Source organism: Sus scrofa, chromosome 13 (assembly GCF_054392235.1).
Source record: "Sus scrofa isolate SSC_HxYL_T2T_F1_AM1 chromosome 13, Sscrofa_HxYL_maternal_Yorkshire_Landrace_v2.0, whole genome shotgun sequence".
Classification (NCBI taxonomy): Eukaryota; Metazoa; Chordata; class Mammalia; order Artiodactyla; family Suidae; genus Sus; species Sus scrofa.
Window position 1 is genome coordinate 173,888,184 of NC_139395.1, and position 15,442 is coordinate 173,903,625.

The window sequence follows — 15,442 nt, forward strand, 5'->3', positions numbered from 1 at the left end:
CCTTACTGCCTTTCTAAAATTTGGAAACTCTAAAATTTTGGAAATACTTGGCTTCAGAAGTTCTGGATGAATGATTAAAGACTTCAAAAGACTAAAATACAGGGAGTTCCCTTGTGGCACAGCAGATTAAGGTTTCACTGTTGTCATTTCTGTGTGGTGAGGGTTTGATCTCTGGCCTGCGAACTTTCATATGCTGCAGGAATGGCCAAAGAAAGATTAAAATACAGTCAATACTCAACAGACATTTTCTGAAAGCATTCAGATATATATTTGAAAAAAAAAATACACCTAGTCAAATATATGTATGTATACACATACACACACTTATACACTCACATACACATATATATATCCCTGTGTTAGTAATTAGCTGTGTGACAGCTTCCTTGTTTAAAAGAGGGTACTGTGCACAACAGGCCAGGCTTGCAGCTTCAAATCTTCTAAGACCAGTTAACTTTACAAAGAAAAACCTTTCTTCAAGACTATAAACTAACCTCACTAACCTCAAACTTTATCCTTCAAAATGCTTCTGGATAATAAGGTAAGAAAAAGCAAATGATTTAGGATAAACCAATTCACCATATTAGCAGTGTTGATTCCAATGCAGTAGCATTTTTCTTTTCTCATATACATATTACACATATTATATTATATTATACATATATATATCTCATATTACACATACACAACCCTGCAATATGTAGGAAAGCATTATAAGCACCCAGAAAGGTTCTATCTCAGCCTCCCTCCTATTCTGGATTCACACTGGTTTATGGTTGGTGATATAATTCTTTCTGCATATAAACTATTTTTCTCCCTGAAGGGGCTGTACCTGACTAGCCTGTTAACTTGTCTTAAGGTGTGCTCATGGGACTGGCACAGGGAAATAGCAGGTTATTACAAAACAAGTAGTAAGGAAATGCAAAACCAAATGCATTAAGACTGTCAGTTTTATGTGTTTACCCTTATATGATGGGGCTTGGAAACAGATGGGAATACTAGCCGATTTTCAGGAATCATGAAAAAGATAAAGGAACTTTCACTGCCAGCTCCTGAAAACACTGAACACAATGGTAACAACCAAAATGTCAAAATCTTTTGTGCCAGTTAATATATAGCACTGCCAAGATTCACTTTTGACCATTCGATTTAAATGTTCTTTTCATTATACTCCAAACAATCTCCCCTCCCTCATATCCTAACATACCCTCTTCTCATGAAAATGAAAGAGCATGTGGTATTATTTAATAAGTTGAAATCTTGAAAAGTTTTTGTGAAACTGTTCTCTAATAAAATTCTAAGAAGCGTGATGTCAAGAGGGGAAAATATCTCACTGCAGTATTGTTGAATACCATTCTAAAGCTAGGTGAGAGGAAGAAGTACTTTGCCAAAGTTTCTTAACTATTTTATCACCAAAGCAGTTTACCTATAGACTCTGCCACTGGGTTGTGAAGCTCGACTACCATTCAGGAGGGAGCTGCCATGCTTCTCTTGTCAGGTTCCCAGATGTCTCAAATAGCGAGTTGGACAGGGCCAGATGCCATGGGAAAGCCTCTTGCCAAGACTGCTGAGATCATCAAGCACCCCACCCCAGAATCCAGACTAGCTTCTTCAGAACTTTACAGATTGTAGCCCTTGGGCCAGCCTGTCAGGTTCTCAAAACAGGAAAAACTAAAAGCAGAACCTCTCCATAAGAAAGTTTGAAAATTCTTACATCATACAATTGTTTTAAACACATTCCTCTTATTTAGTATATTTACAGAAGAGATTAGGATCTTAAAAAGGACTCTATTTCCAAAAAGACTGTCCCAAATTAGTTTCCTTATAAAATGTCAAATCCTTAAACAATTTTAAAAAGAAAGTTCTGTGTGAAAGATTAAACTCATGCATTGGATAATGAACTCAATCCTAGTAGAAAAGATATGTTAAAATAATATGAACTCTCTATGCTTGATCAGAAAACAAATATTTGTAACTTTTCATCCATGGCAAGCCCTTCAGTTTGGTTCTTCAGGGATTCCATTTTAATTTAGCTTCTGTATAACAATACTGCAAAGTTGTAATTACATACTCTGTAATCAGCCCATTCTCAATGTAATTAGGAGTGCCTCAAATTTAAAACTGTGACCTCAATACTGAGGGAAAAAAGTGTGTGGAAGAGAGAATTTATATTGCATGTAAAATATCCTCCTGTTGATACTTAAAGAAAAAATAACGTTATAGTAGAGTCATCATTCAAGAGTGATGTTCTGATCATTACATTTCTGATAAGTTTTTCTTCCATCATTTCTAACATCTAACTCTCATCAAACTCTTTCCTATCAAATATCATGGTCTTCCTGTATGTTATGAAAACTCTAAACCTCTTCAGGTGCCTGTCAATTCTTCTCATTCAACCACCATCAACTATGGGACTAAAGATATATGTGAATTGACTCCTGACACAATATCATGCTAGTGTATTAACTGGCAAATAGGTCCATCAATAAAATGCCTAACTTCGAGCAATATGAATAAATTTTATCTTAACTAAGAATCAGGAAGTAGAGCACCAAACATTAATGTACCACATATTATAATGGTTCAAGTAAAGCACATGATAAATGTAATAACCACATTAATAAAAAGGAACACTTATCAAATGCTTATTATGTGCCAGCATTGTGAGAATCTCAGATGAATTATCTCATTTAATTTTCACAAATGGCCCCTGAGATAATACAATTATTGCCTCTTTTTCATAGAGAAAACAGAAGCTCAGGGGATGTTAAATAACTGCCCAGGTTAACTGGCTGGTAGGAGTAGAGCCAGTCTTAAAGACAGGTCCAACTAATTCTCATGCTTGTTTCTGTTTTCACAGCCTTCAGGCTATAAGGTGGACTGGGTATATGTTATACATGCAATTTAAACCAAACATTCTTGCCTTTTCTCTTCTACTAAGGCTCCTGGTAAACTGCAACTGTTACCAATCAATGAGAGGTAGGAGGAAAGCACATAATGAAAACAAAAATGCAAGACATCTGTTTAATAAATATTCTCCTCCCACATCAAATTCAGGAACTCTTTTCCATATTTTGTATGAGCTGATTTGATACTGACTTTCTATATTACAAATGTTTACTCACAGCAGATAAATTTCTAAAGCACCAATCACAAAATAGAATGCACTCTTATATTTTTCAGATTGAAAAGGTTGATTGACCAAGAAACTGAGTCCCAGGAGAAGAAGGAACAAGAAAAAGAGAAGAAGGTCACTGCCCTGAAAGAGGAGTTGACCAAACTGAAGTCTTTTGCTTTGATGGTGGTGGATGAACAACAAAGGCTGACAGCACAGCTTGCCCTTCAAAGGCAGAAAATTCAAGACCTAACCACAAGTGCAAAGGAAACACATGCTAAACTAGCCCTTGCTGAAGCCAGAGTTCAGGAAGAAGAGCAGAAGGCAACCAGACTAGAGAACGAACTGCAAACGCAAACCACAAAATTTCACCAGAACCAAGAAACAATTATGGCAAAGCTCACCAATGAGGATGGCCAAAATCGCCAGCTTCGACAAAAGCTGGCAGCTCTTAGCCGGCAAATTGATGAGTTAGAAGAGACAAACAGGTCTTTACGAAAAGCAGAAGAGGAGCTGCAAGATATAAAAGAAAAAGTCAACAAGGGAGAATATGGAAACTCCAGTGTCATGGCTGAGGTGGAGGAGCTCAGGAAACGTGTCCTAGAAATGGAAGGGAAAGATGAAGAACTCATAAAAATGGAGGAACAGTGCAGAGATCTCAATAAGAGGCTGGAAAAGGAAACAACACAGAGTAAAGACTTTAAACTAGAGGTTGAGAAACTCAATAAAAGAATTATGGCTCTGGAAAAATTGGAAGATGCTTTCAACAAAAGCAAACAAGAATGTTATTCTCTGAAATGCAATTTAGAAAAAGAAAGGATGACTACAAAGCAGTTGTCTCAGGAACTGGAGAGTTTAAAGATAAGGCTTAAAGAACTAGAAACCATTGAAAGTCGTCTAGAAAAGACAGAGTTCACCCTAAAAGAAGATTTAACTAAACTGAAAACATTAACTGTGATGTTGGTTGATGAACGGAAAACAATGAGTGAAAAATTAAAGCAAACAGAAGATAAGTTACAAGCTGCTGCTTCTCAGCTTCAAGTGGAGCAAAGTAAAGTGACAACAGTTACTGAGAAGTTAATTGAGGAAACAAAACGAGCACTGAAGTCCAAAACCGATGTGGAAGAAAAAATGTACAGTGTAACCAAAGAACGAGATGATCTAAAAAACAAACTGAAAGCAGAAGAGGAGAAAGGAAGTGATCTCCTGTCCAAAGTTAACATGTTGAAAAATAGGCTTCAATCATTGGAAGCAATTGAGAAAGACTTCCAAAAAACCAAATTAAATCAAGATTCTAGTAAGTCCACAACAGTATTACACCAAGAAAACAATAAGATTAAAGAGCTCTCTCAAGAAGTGGAAAGACTGAAACTGAAGCTAAAGGATATGAAAGCCATTGAGGATGACCTCATGAAAACTGAAGATGAATATGAAACTCTAGAACGAAGGTATGCTAATGAACGAGACAAAGCTCAGTTTTTATCTGAAGAGTTGGAGCATGTTAAAATGGAACTTGCCAAGTACAAGTTAGCAGAAAAGACAGAGTCTAGCCATGAACAATGGCTTTTCAAAAGGCTTCAAGAAGAAGAAGCTAAATCAGGGCACCTCTCAAGAGAAGTGGATGCACTTAAAGAGAAAATTCATGAATACATGGCAACCGAGGACCTGATATGTCACCTCCAGGGAGATCATTCTGTTTTGCAAAAGAAACTCAATCAACAAGAAAACAGGAACAGAGATTTAGGAAGAGAGATTGAAAACCTCACTAAAGAGTTAGAGCGATACCGTCATTTCAGTAAGAGCCTTCGGCCCAGTCTGAATGGAAGAAGAATATCTGACCCTCAAGTATTTTCTAAGGAAGTTCAAACAGAAGCAGTAGACAATGAGCCACCTGATTACAAGAGTCTCATTCCTCTGGAACGAGCAGTCATCAATGGTCAGTTATATGAGGAGAGTGAGGACCAGGAAGATGATCCTAATGATGAGGAATCTGTACTGTCCTTCAAATGCAACTCATCTACTCCCTGTCCTGTTAACAGGAAGCTATGGATTCCTTGGATGAAGTCCAAGGAGGGCCATCCTCAGAATGGAAAAATACAAACTAAACCCAATGGCAACTTCGTGCAACCTGGGGATCTAGTGCTAAGCCACACACCTGGGCAGCCACTTCATATAAAGGTTACCCCAGACCATGTCCAGAACACAGCCACTCTTGAAATAACAAGTCCGACCACAGAGAGTCCTCACTCTTACACAAGCACTGCAGTGATACCAAACTGTGGCACCCCAAAGCAAAGGATAACCATCCTCCAAAATGCTTCCATAACACCAGTGAAATCCAAAACCTCTGCTGAAGGCCTTATGAATTTAGAGCAAGGCATGTCCCCGGTTACCATGGCAGCCTTTGCCAGGGCACAGACACCAGAGTCTTGTGGTTCCATAACTCCAGAAAGAACAATGTCACCTATTCAAGTTTTGGCTGTTACTGGTTCAGTTAGCTCCCCTGAGCAGGGGCGCTCTCCAGAGCCAATAGAAATCAGTGCCAAGCACGCGATTTTCAGAGTCTCCCCTGACCGGCAGTCATCATGGCAGTTTCAGCGTTCAAATAGTAACAGTTCAAGTGTGATAACTACTGAGGATAATAAAATCCACATTCACTTAGGAAGTCCTTACATGCAAGCTGTAGCCAGCCCCGTGAGACCTGCTAGCCCTTCAACACCACTGCAGGATAACCGAACTCAAGGCTTAACTAATGGGGCACTAAACAAAACAACCAATAAAGTCACCAGCAGTATTACTATCACACCAACAGCTACACCTCTTCCTCGACAATCACAAATTACAGTAAGTAATATATATAACTGATGACCCTCACCCTGATCCAGTTTATACTGACAGCATTGCAAGGAACTCAGTCCTTTTTTATAATGATCCCTCCACATCCCCCAAAAGATGACTGAACTTGTACTTTGGGAAAGTTTATGCATGAACTATCCAAGAGTATCTGAAACTAACTGTTGCCTGCATAGTCATATCAAGTGTGCACTTACTGTATATCTTTTCATTTACATATCTGTATGGAAAATATTTAGTCTGCACTTGTATAAATACATTTTTATGTATTTTCATTTCCATAACTCACATTAATTTGATTGCAACTTGTTTTGGTGAAATACTTTAACATCATAAAGCAGTAAATTGTTATTTTTACCATTGCTTGCTGAATTTTTTTTTTTTTTTGGTCATTTTGTGTTCTTTTTTTGCATGTATAATAGAATTTCATTTTCTGTTCATAGTGTCTTAATTCTTACTTAGAAACAAACAGGACCTGCTCAACTTCTGATCATGTATTAAAGGAGGAGGAGGAAGTAGTTGAAATAAATAAAATTTTATTTCTTTTTTTCTCAGAGTTAACTATAACATCTCTCAGGAGGAAACTTAACTTCATGCTTGAGATGTATGTGAATATCCTTGGTGACCAGGACAGTACTTAGCACATTAGGAATTCAGAAACTTAATGTTTACTGACAATAACTGAATAAAATAATATTAAGTAATTTGATTTTATGAGCACATATGAGCTGATGGTGAAAGTAAAAAGCTTTGAAATGTGATAAGAAGCCAGAAAAAGCACAGCTGGAAATAACAGGTCAGTCAAGAGTTGACTGTATTTTTATCATAGATGAAAATCCCCTTAAAACATATAGCTGCATCCAAACCTGGAATCAGCCACTATGACATATGCTTATGAACACTGTGCTTCAGAGCAAAGATGTCATCCTTGTCACTTTCTCCTATTTAGTTCCCAAAATAGTTTGAATTACTTAAGGTAGGTGCTTCCTACCTTGCTTGTTTGTTAGTGGGCTGCATTAAGAAGCATAAACTTAATCTTGCTTTTTTTTTTTAACTGCCAACAAGCAAATAAAAACCAGAGATAGTTACAAACATAAGTTATAGAAAAGGCATGTATAAAAAAATACAGTGTTAGCTGAGGGAAGTTTCTTCTGTGAGTTTTGTTATGCCATTTTCAAGAAAAACTCAAGTCTTCCTAAAAAAAAAAAAAAAAAAGCATCCTGGGAATTCTTACACCCGGCTAATGGGACTCTGAACATAATTGTACTTCTGTAGCAGAGAACAACAGCTTTCAAAGGAACATTTTAAATTTCAAACCTGGTCCCAAAGCCACATTCCAAAAAGATGATTTCAGACAAAGTAGCTCGTTGCCATTTTCCCTTTTCTAACCTGTTAATATAGTGTGGTCAATTTTATTGCCAGTTATTGATTTTAAACACAATTAATTTAGACACCCAGGCAAACTGTGAAGATCTTTAAAAGTAAAAGGGAATCTTTCACAATTATCCTCCTTCCCCTGAAAAATCAATTTCATGATAGATAGCAAAGCAAGGATTTGTTGACAGAAACACATCCATGGTGATGTACTGCAACTCGAATGCTGTGGGCTTGCATCATCGTTAAATAAATTTAGATGAAAGCTAAGGCTAGTGATGAATGAGAAAGCTTCTGTTTAAACACATTTATCTTGGGAATCGGCAGTGACCCAACTGTATTACAAAATACATACTGTCTAAATGTTTTCCAAAACTATTTTTATTTTTAAGTCATCTTGGGTTAGAACTTTACAAGAAACTACATACAACATTTTATATCTTTCAAAGTAGACATTCATAATGTTGCTGCATAAGATGTTTTCTAGATAATAATCAAGAGTATAAGTAATGCTTTAGAGAATAGTGAATAATTGATCATGAAATAATGAACAGAAACTAGGAAGTATTAAAGAACAAAGTCTTCCGAGCACTTCTCAATTTTTGTCAAATAATGACACAAACAGAAAACACACTGAATACAATGGATAAAGAGGCAGAGATGTTCTGCTGAGGGACTCCTGTCACCCCAGATTCCTCCTGGCTGCCCCAAATGCTTAGGGAAAGATCCATTCTTGGCACACCTGTAACAGAATTTGAAAGCTCTGGGGTATTCATTAGCCTGTTTTATAAGGATTCAATTTTTTATCTTATGTGGGCTAGAGCAATTCTCTACAATAAAGTTAAGACTACAAGTCCTCTGCTCCATGATTATAATGCACAGATTCTCATTTCATCATCTGCTCCATATAATTAACTATAAATAGGCTTCCCAAGTAATTAACATTACTGGAAATATACTGGACTTTCAAGGAACTGAACCTCTCTTAGAGGTTCCTCTACTAGGATTACTTCAGTGTCAAAATTCATACCCACATCAAAATTTAGGAACACTGCCATTAATAACATATAACTAAAAGTGCTACTAATTAACATTTATGGTAGAGAGCATCATCTCTAAAAAAAAGCATCTTCCCTTTTCCATAAAATTATGCAAATAATGACACATGCTAGATTTTTGGTCTTTAATTTCAAAACAACTGTTCAGAACTCTGTGCATGTGTGTGTGTTTGGGAGGTTACAGAATTTTCATTTTCATTCATATAAAATCACAGTAAAACCTTAAAAACAAGGAAGGAGAGAAAATGGCACTGAAAAAAAACTTAATATGAGATACGTAAAAGTAGAGGGTTGTATTCTTAAAGGAAAAAAGGCCCATGAGAGACTCGTAAAAGAGAAGATTGCTTTCATAAATGTCAGAAAAAAAAATCTTTATTTCATCTCATCTGAAGTCCCAGCTTCAGAACCAAGTTTCTTAGTCCTCCTATCTCTTTAATGTTTTAAGCTGCAGCATCTTCTCACAGATTTGAAAGATTTTACTACATTATTTCCCCTTTAAAGAGCAGTGGTAAAGCTTTCCCAAGGATGCCATTGTTCTCTGGGGACAATGGCAAAAATAAAATCATCACCTTGCCAGAAAGACAATGTGCATTACTATAGCTGGATCTTTAATCCAAAGGAAAGTATATATGCTCAAAATGATGACAGGATTAGATGAGCTCTACTCAGAAAGTCTCTACAACAACATTTCACAATGTCAAGACATTAGGTATAGGGTCTTCATGACACCCAAAGGATAAAATTAGGTTGCATTGTGAGATGGTTATAAAAGGGCTATTTAACTAAAAATTCTTAGACTTTGAAGCCTAAAGATTCTGTGATCTTTATTGACTAAAATACAATTCCACACAAAAATATGTTTTTAATTCCTTGATTCTGAATCGTTACAGAGTGAGTCTCCTTTGAAACTTGTTAGAGAAAGATAGGGAAAGAGCTTTAATAACACTCTAGTTTCCCTGCACTCTGGTTTCTGTTATATTTTTTTTTCCTCCAAAATAATCATTTTATTTTGCAATCCTAAGATAAAAGATTATCAGGCAATAATGCATGCCCAAAACATTATGATCAATGTTTCTCAAAGTAAAATTCAAGACACATATGAGAATCCCTGATTTCCCATACAGAGCTATCAAATTACAATCTCTGAGGGTGACTGAGGGTGAGAATTCAGGAAGCTGCATCTTTAACAAGCTCCTCTGCTGATTAGTATGTACCTAAAGAAAGGAATTCCATTGGTTTAGAAATTTATATATTGCTAAACAATGAAAATATGTTCTAACCCTGGTCTTGCTCTATTAGAGTGAAATATACCTGTTTCAGGAAGTATGACTATTCTACCCTCTAGTGGCTGGCATGACAAACAGAAGGCTTATTCCCCAGGTTTTATTTTTATTCAAAAGAGAAAACAAACAAACAAACAACCTACCATTTTATAAGGTGGGAAGGTTCTAAGTTTTACAACTGTAGCAAGGCACAGATGCTTGAATCTTTAACTGAGCAGAAGCAGGCTGCCTGATACCTACAGGCTCTGTTTCTATCTCAGATTCCAGGCCCTAAAGGTAACCCGACAGCATTTTGGGGGAATGGTCTAGAACACACATTAATGGCGAGCAGTTTGGATGAGCCAAAACAAAGCACTCCATTCACTTCAGGCCACAGTGAAGCAAATGCAAGAAAGAGCAAGGAACATAAGAGGTTCAATAAAACCCATAAATCTTAAACCCCCTTAAAATTCATTTGCACTTAAAAGTTCTTTCCCTTCCATCTGATGGACTTTTTGACTTTTTGGCTGTTTAGGCAAATATGTCAGAGCAGGCATCCCCCAAAGGCTGAAGGGTAAGGAATCCTTTGGGGGGTCCAGCAAATAAACTGGCCAACACATTTCTAAGTGCTTTACCATTTGATAATGAATTAACACTCTCCATATGGCAACACATACAAATCTGTTAATATTCCATTAGGACATCAGGTTTTACACTTAGAATGGTGCCATAAAAATGTAATCTGAACTAATCTTTAGCACTGCAGTCAGCAATCCTAGGGAAAATCATTTTATGCCCTCATTTTTAATTTCACTTTTTTTTTCACAAAATTATTGGTCAAGAGAAATAAAATTTATCTGATTGAGAGAGTCTTTTGAAAACCTGAAATTAGTTTTCTTACTTTAGTGAGTTCTTTTCCCACATAGCCTAATGATCCTGCATATTTTTGTAAAGTAACCTAAAACAAACCTTTTTTTTTTTTGCCTATTAGTTTCGGTTTTTTTTAAAGGCCATTTTTGGATAACCAACAATGTATATAGGCCCTGCAGACCTACAAAGGCTGTCTCACACACCCTGCCTTTGGAAGGGTGGAGTGCGTTTATTGACACAGTACTGTGTCTCAGTGACATGCAGTGTCTCATCATGCAATATATTCTCTTTAAAGCATCGCATGGACACTACTGATCAAATCCAGTGACCAAGGCACATTGAATTGGGCAAGTATAAAGGAGACAAAATGTTCACTGTCCTTCAGGGGCTTCTTTGGTCTGGTGTGTAGAGAGAAGAATCTTGAATCTGACTAAAGATAAGCCTCAAAACAACTTTAAAAATCTTCACTGAAGAATTTCATTACATAAGGCTAGTTTCCACTAACCTGACAGATCAGCCCAGAGCACATGCATATTTGAACATTTACAAGTTTTGTTTATTTGTTTTCTTTTTGCTTTTTAAGGTGGTATCGCTTTTTAGGGCATATGGAAGTTCCCAGGCTAGGGGTCAAATCAGAGCTGCAGCTGCCAGCCTACACTACAGCCACAGAAACCCTGGATTCTTCTTCTTCTTTTTTTTTTTTTTTTTTTTTTTTTTTGTCTTTTTAGCGCCACACCAGTGGCATGTGGAGGTTCCCAGGCTGGGGGTTTAATTGGAGCTGTTGCCGCTGACCTATGCCAGCGCCACAGCAACTCCAGATCCAAGCCACATCTGAGACCTATACCATAGCCCACAGCAACGCCGGATCCTTAACACACTGAGCGAGGCCAGGGATCGAACCTGCAACCTTATGGTTACTAGTCATATTCGTTTCCGCTGCACCATGACAGGAACTCCATAATGCTGGATTCTTAACCCCCTGAACAAGGCCAGGAATTGAACCCGCATCTTCATGGATACTAGTCTGTTCAAAACCCTCTGAGCCACAATGGGAACTCCCTGAACATTTATGTTTGTATTAATTCCTTGTACATTTGTCTCTTTCAAAGATACCATACTATAAACTAGTATTTTCAGATGAGCTTTCCATTTCTCACAAGGCTTTGGGAGAAATAAGGAGAAGTCTACATAGCCAATCAACTTTGCCTTACACATGTTTCAGCAGGATTCCCAAGAATTTAAGAGATAACCCTTACTGTTTAGACCTTTCTAAAGAGTCCTCTCTGAGGAGTTTCAATCTCCTTTGTATTAGTTTATAGTCTCCACAGGCACAAATGTTTTGTCTTAGGATATAGGCTCTATTCATTTCTCAACAAATCACCACAAGAATGAACCCACAAATATTTACTATGAAGTATCAGTATTACTCACTGTTGTGCAGGATAGCTATGCAGGTATAAGATTTAGAATCTAAGGTGGGAGTGGAGGACTGCCTTAAAAGGTAATTAAGACCACAACACAAAGAAGGAATCTGTAGATAGCAAGCACTTAACTGGAGTTTGGAGGAGGAGCAGATTACTCTGGGCAGAGTTCAGGGGCAGGTTTCAGAAACAGTTAAGATTTGAGGGGGTGGGGGAGGGCTGGGAGATTAGGAAGACTGGGATTAGAGAAAAGATAAAAGGCATTCCAGGAGATGCTCAGAGCCTAGAGGTGTGGGGTTAAGCAGGAGGGCAGAAAACCAGCATTCAAGGAACAGTGAGCAATGCAGTGTGGCTGATGTTAAGATGGTTGGGGCAGGGGTAAGGCGAAAAGGACACAGTACTGTCAGACTACGAAGGGCCTTGAATACAATTCGAGGGAGCATTTTCTCCTCAAACTAATTCTTTCATTTCACAACAACCCTGTAAAGTGGATAGCATCATAACTTTAGAGATATAAAATTTAAATTCTGAGAGGTAAGGAAAATTAGCTGGCTCTGTTTGTGACAAAAAAAGAGACAGAAGATAGATCTAATTTCACTGTCCCATTCTCTTTCTATGGCAACATAGTGAGAAGTTTTGTTGGTGCAAGCAGGAGAATGACAACTTGCATCTAATCCTCTCCATTGTCTGTGGACATACTCAAGGTGCCTAACATTACCTTCCTGCACTCTGCCTCACAAGTCTGCCAGAACACTTGAGTCACCCCTACAAAGTCACAGGGCTTTCTCCTTCCTCCTCCCCACTGCTCCTGGATAGAATTCTCTTCTCCATCAAATGACCTACACTGAAAGGTTTAGCCCAAGCCTTACCTCTTTTGAAACTACAACACCATCTGATCACCTTAGAAGAGAGTAGCAATATGCCTCCTCTTTCAACTCCTCCCATCTCCCTCAGGCTACTGTTAGGTTAACAAAAAATAGTGAGTATGAAAGGCCAAGCCCCACACAAATGGGCAGGATTGATGGAAGCCCAACAACATCAGGTCCTTAAACTGCTAAGCTACAACAGGAACTCTCTCAAAGTTTCTAAGTAGGTGCCCTCTTGATAGTCCTAACAGTGACCCAAGACTTACAGAAAAGACAATCTAGGGATCAAAGTCTAGCCATCAAAAAGACAAGTACCACCAGAGGTGGTGGGACTTCTGCCTTTGCAGAACCCTACAAAATCTTCCTAGGTGACATACCCGAATTTAGGGTTTCCATTTCTCAAGCAACATCAAGACCTATAAGGAAAGACCTATGGTCCCAAAATAAGTTTAAAAAAAAACTGTTTTTTTTTTTTAACTCAGTGGAAGAAGTGTTAGGGTTCAATCTTGTTAGTCTCTAAATTCTGCTTCCAATTCAGGATTAAATAACTGTAAACCAAGGAAGCATCACAAATAAAATTGCCATTTTAGAGGAAAATCTTCAAGTTGGTCTCCAATCATCTCTCATTACAATTAAGTGCATATAAAAACCTACTTCAGTAGTTCCCATTGTGGCTCAATGGTTAACAAACCCGACTAGTATCCACGAGGACTAGGGGTGGATCCCTGGCCTTGCTCAGTAGGTTAAGGATCCGGCATTGCCATGAGCTGTGGTGTAGGTCACAGACACGGCTTGTATTCTGCATCGCTGTGGCTGTGGAGTAGGCCAGCAGCTACAGCTCCGATTTGACCCCTGGCCTGGGAACCTCCATATGCTGAGGGTGCAGCCTTAAAAAGACAAAAGACAAAAAAACCCCAAAAAACAAAACAACAAAAACCTATTTCAATGCAGCCACTCAAAGCAGTTCCTCAAGAACAAATTACTATCCTTCACCATTAGTGACTTGGCCGGTTCCCCCCCAACAAGCCCCCTGCTCTAAAAAACAAAACAAAACAAAAAAACCTATTCCTTTTCTGTTCTTTACATTTAAATGAATTTAAATGATGTTCTCACTTGAATTCACTGATATCAGTCAGTTTTGAGGCCTCAGAAAAGCACCATTTTAAAGAAAAAGAAGTGAACCAAAAATCACAATAGATTTCCAAAGGGTCCATAACATAAGAAACATTTAAACACCAGAGGGCTCCTTCAGGGCAGCAGGGAGTCAGTCAATGGGCAGGGATTACTCTGAGAAGGATAACATCTAATACTGACAGACATAAGCAGCACAATTTTAACAGAAAACTTTTTCCCTGATTTTAACAATAATACATATTTATTACAAAAATTTGGGGAAATATAAATGCTGCCAGAGCCACTGCTTTTAGCTTCTCAGAATAATGAGAGAACTAGGGAGAACAATGGAAATTACTACTATTTTTTCAGGCCAACCTATTAACTATGACCCTATTCCACGACGTCCTTAGACTGCCAATGAAGAAGGAAATGTGCTATAGAGGGACCATCCTGTAATTACTGATGGCCCCCCCCATGCTAAGGAGTGGCAGACACCTCCCCCCCCACCCCGAGTTTATGTAATCTGTAGGTTCAGCCCAGACACAATGGCCCAGGGGCCAGTCTGATCACTGCAGGAGACGGGCAGGATTTCCCTTCCCCTAGCTAACTCATCAGTGCCTTGGAAAATGGTTCAGTCACTGTGTTTTGTTCAAGTACTGGAAAGAAATGCCCCCTTAGAGGGCTGCTCTGAGAACTAGTAACACTTATCAGTTAATAAGACAGGCAGTATTATAGAGGGGGTGTGGGCACAGGATAGGGCCCATCAAAACTCACCTCTCAGGCTCTGGGAAAAGGTACAGAAGTACAGATAGTGGGAGAAGAAAAAAGTGGCAGGTGAGGAGGAATTAAATTTTCTCCCTAGGCTGTCTCAGCTACTTGAATGGTATCAACAATTTTTCTATAACGATTCTCAAAGCAACATCTCCAAGCTTTCAATGCCCACCAAACCCTTCCATATAGAAGGTCCAATTACACTTCAAACTTGGCATGGGCCCCACTCCTCAGCACACTGTCACCTTTGGATTGCTCTTTGTCTAACTTCTGGTAAGGTCCACCGCCTTCCCTGTCACCCAGGTTCAACAACTGGGTGCCATTCTCCACTTTTCTGCTCATCCCCCAGATCCAATCAGCCACTCTGCCTATTTCTTCCTCTGCCCTCCCCCTTTCATTTGTGCAACAACTCCCCAAATCCAGACCTCAGTACAGATGCTACTAAGATAGTTAATCTACTACACTTAACCCCTCAACTCTTTACTTTTGTTGCTGGTGATCCTTCTACAACACTGTCCTGATTATGGCAATCCTCTAGTCCCTCCCTTCAAAATAGCACTTCTCCCAGGCCTCCATAGCTCACCTCATCTCCCTTTGAAACTGTGGACATAATCTGCACACTCATCAGAATATAGTATTGACCATCCTCCCATATTCCTCCCACATACCATCAGGCCTTCTAACACTGTACCTTTGTTCATGCTGTTCCTATGGCTGTAATGTTCTTCTCTCTTTG

The 15,442-nt window shown here is 38.5% G+C and overlaps 2 protein-coding genes across 21 annotated transcripts in view; one reads left to right on the top strand and one right to left on the bottom strand.

Moving 5' to 3' along the window:
* Window positions 1–15,442, bottom strand: part of CMSS1 (cms1 ribosomal small subunit homolog) — a 395,732-nt gene that overhangs the window by 364,741 nt on the left and 15,549 nt on the right. The gene's annotated exons all lie outside the window — the stretch shown is intronic.
* The window catches only part of FILIP1L (filamin A interacting protein 1 like), a 295,463-nt gene that overhangs the window by 270,956 nt on the left and 9,065 nt on the right, over window positions 1–15,442 (top strand). For 3 of the 4 annotated variants that reach the window (NM_001444321.1, NM_001444322.1, NM_001444323.1), the window contains 1 exon segment: window positions 3,184–6,521. In NM_001444321.1, the coding sequence (NP_001431250.1) occupies window positions 3,184–5,980 (2,797 nt within the window). In that variant the 3' untranslated portion in view covers window positions 5,981–6,521. 4 annotated transcript variants of the gene reach the window in all.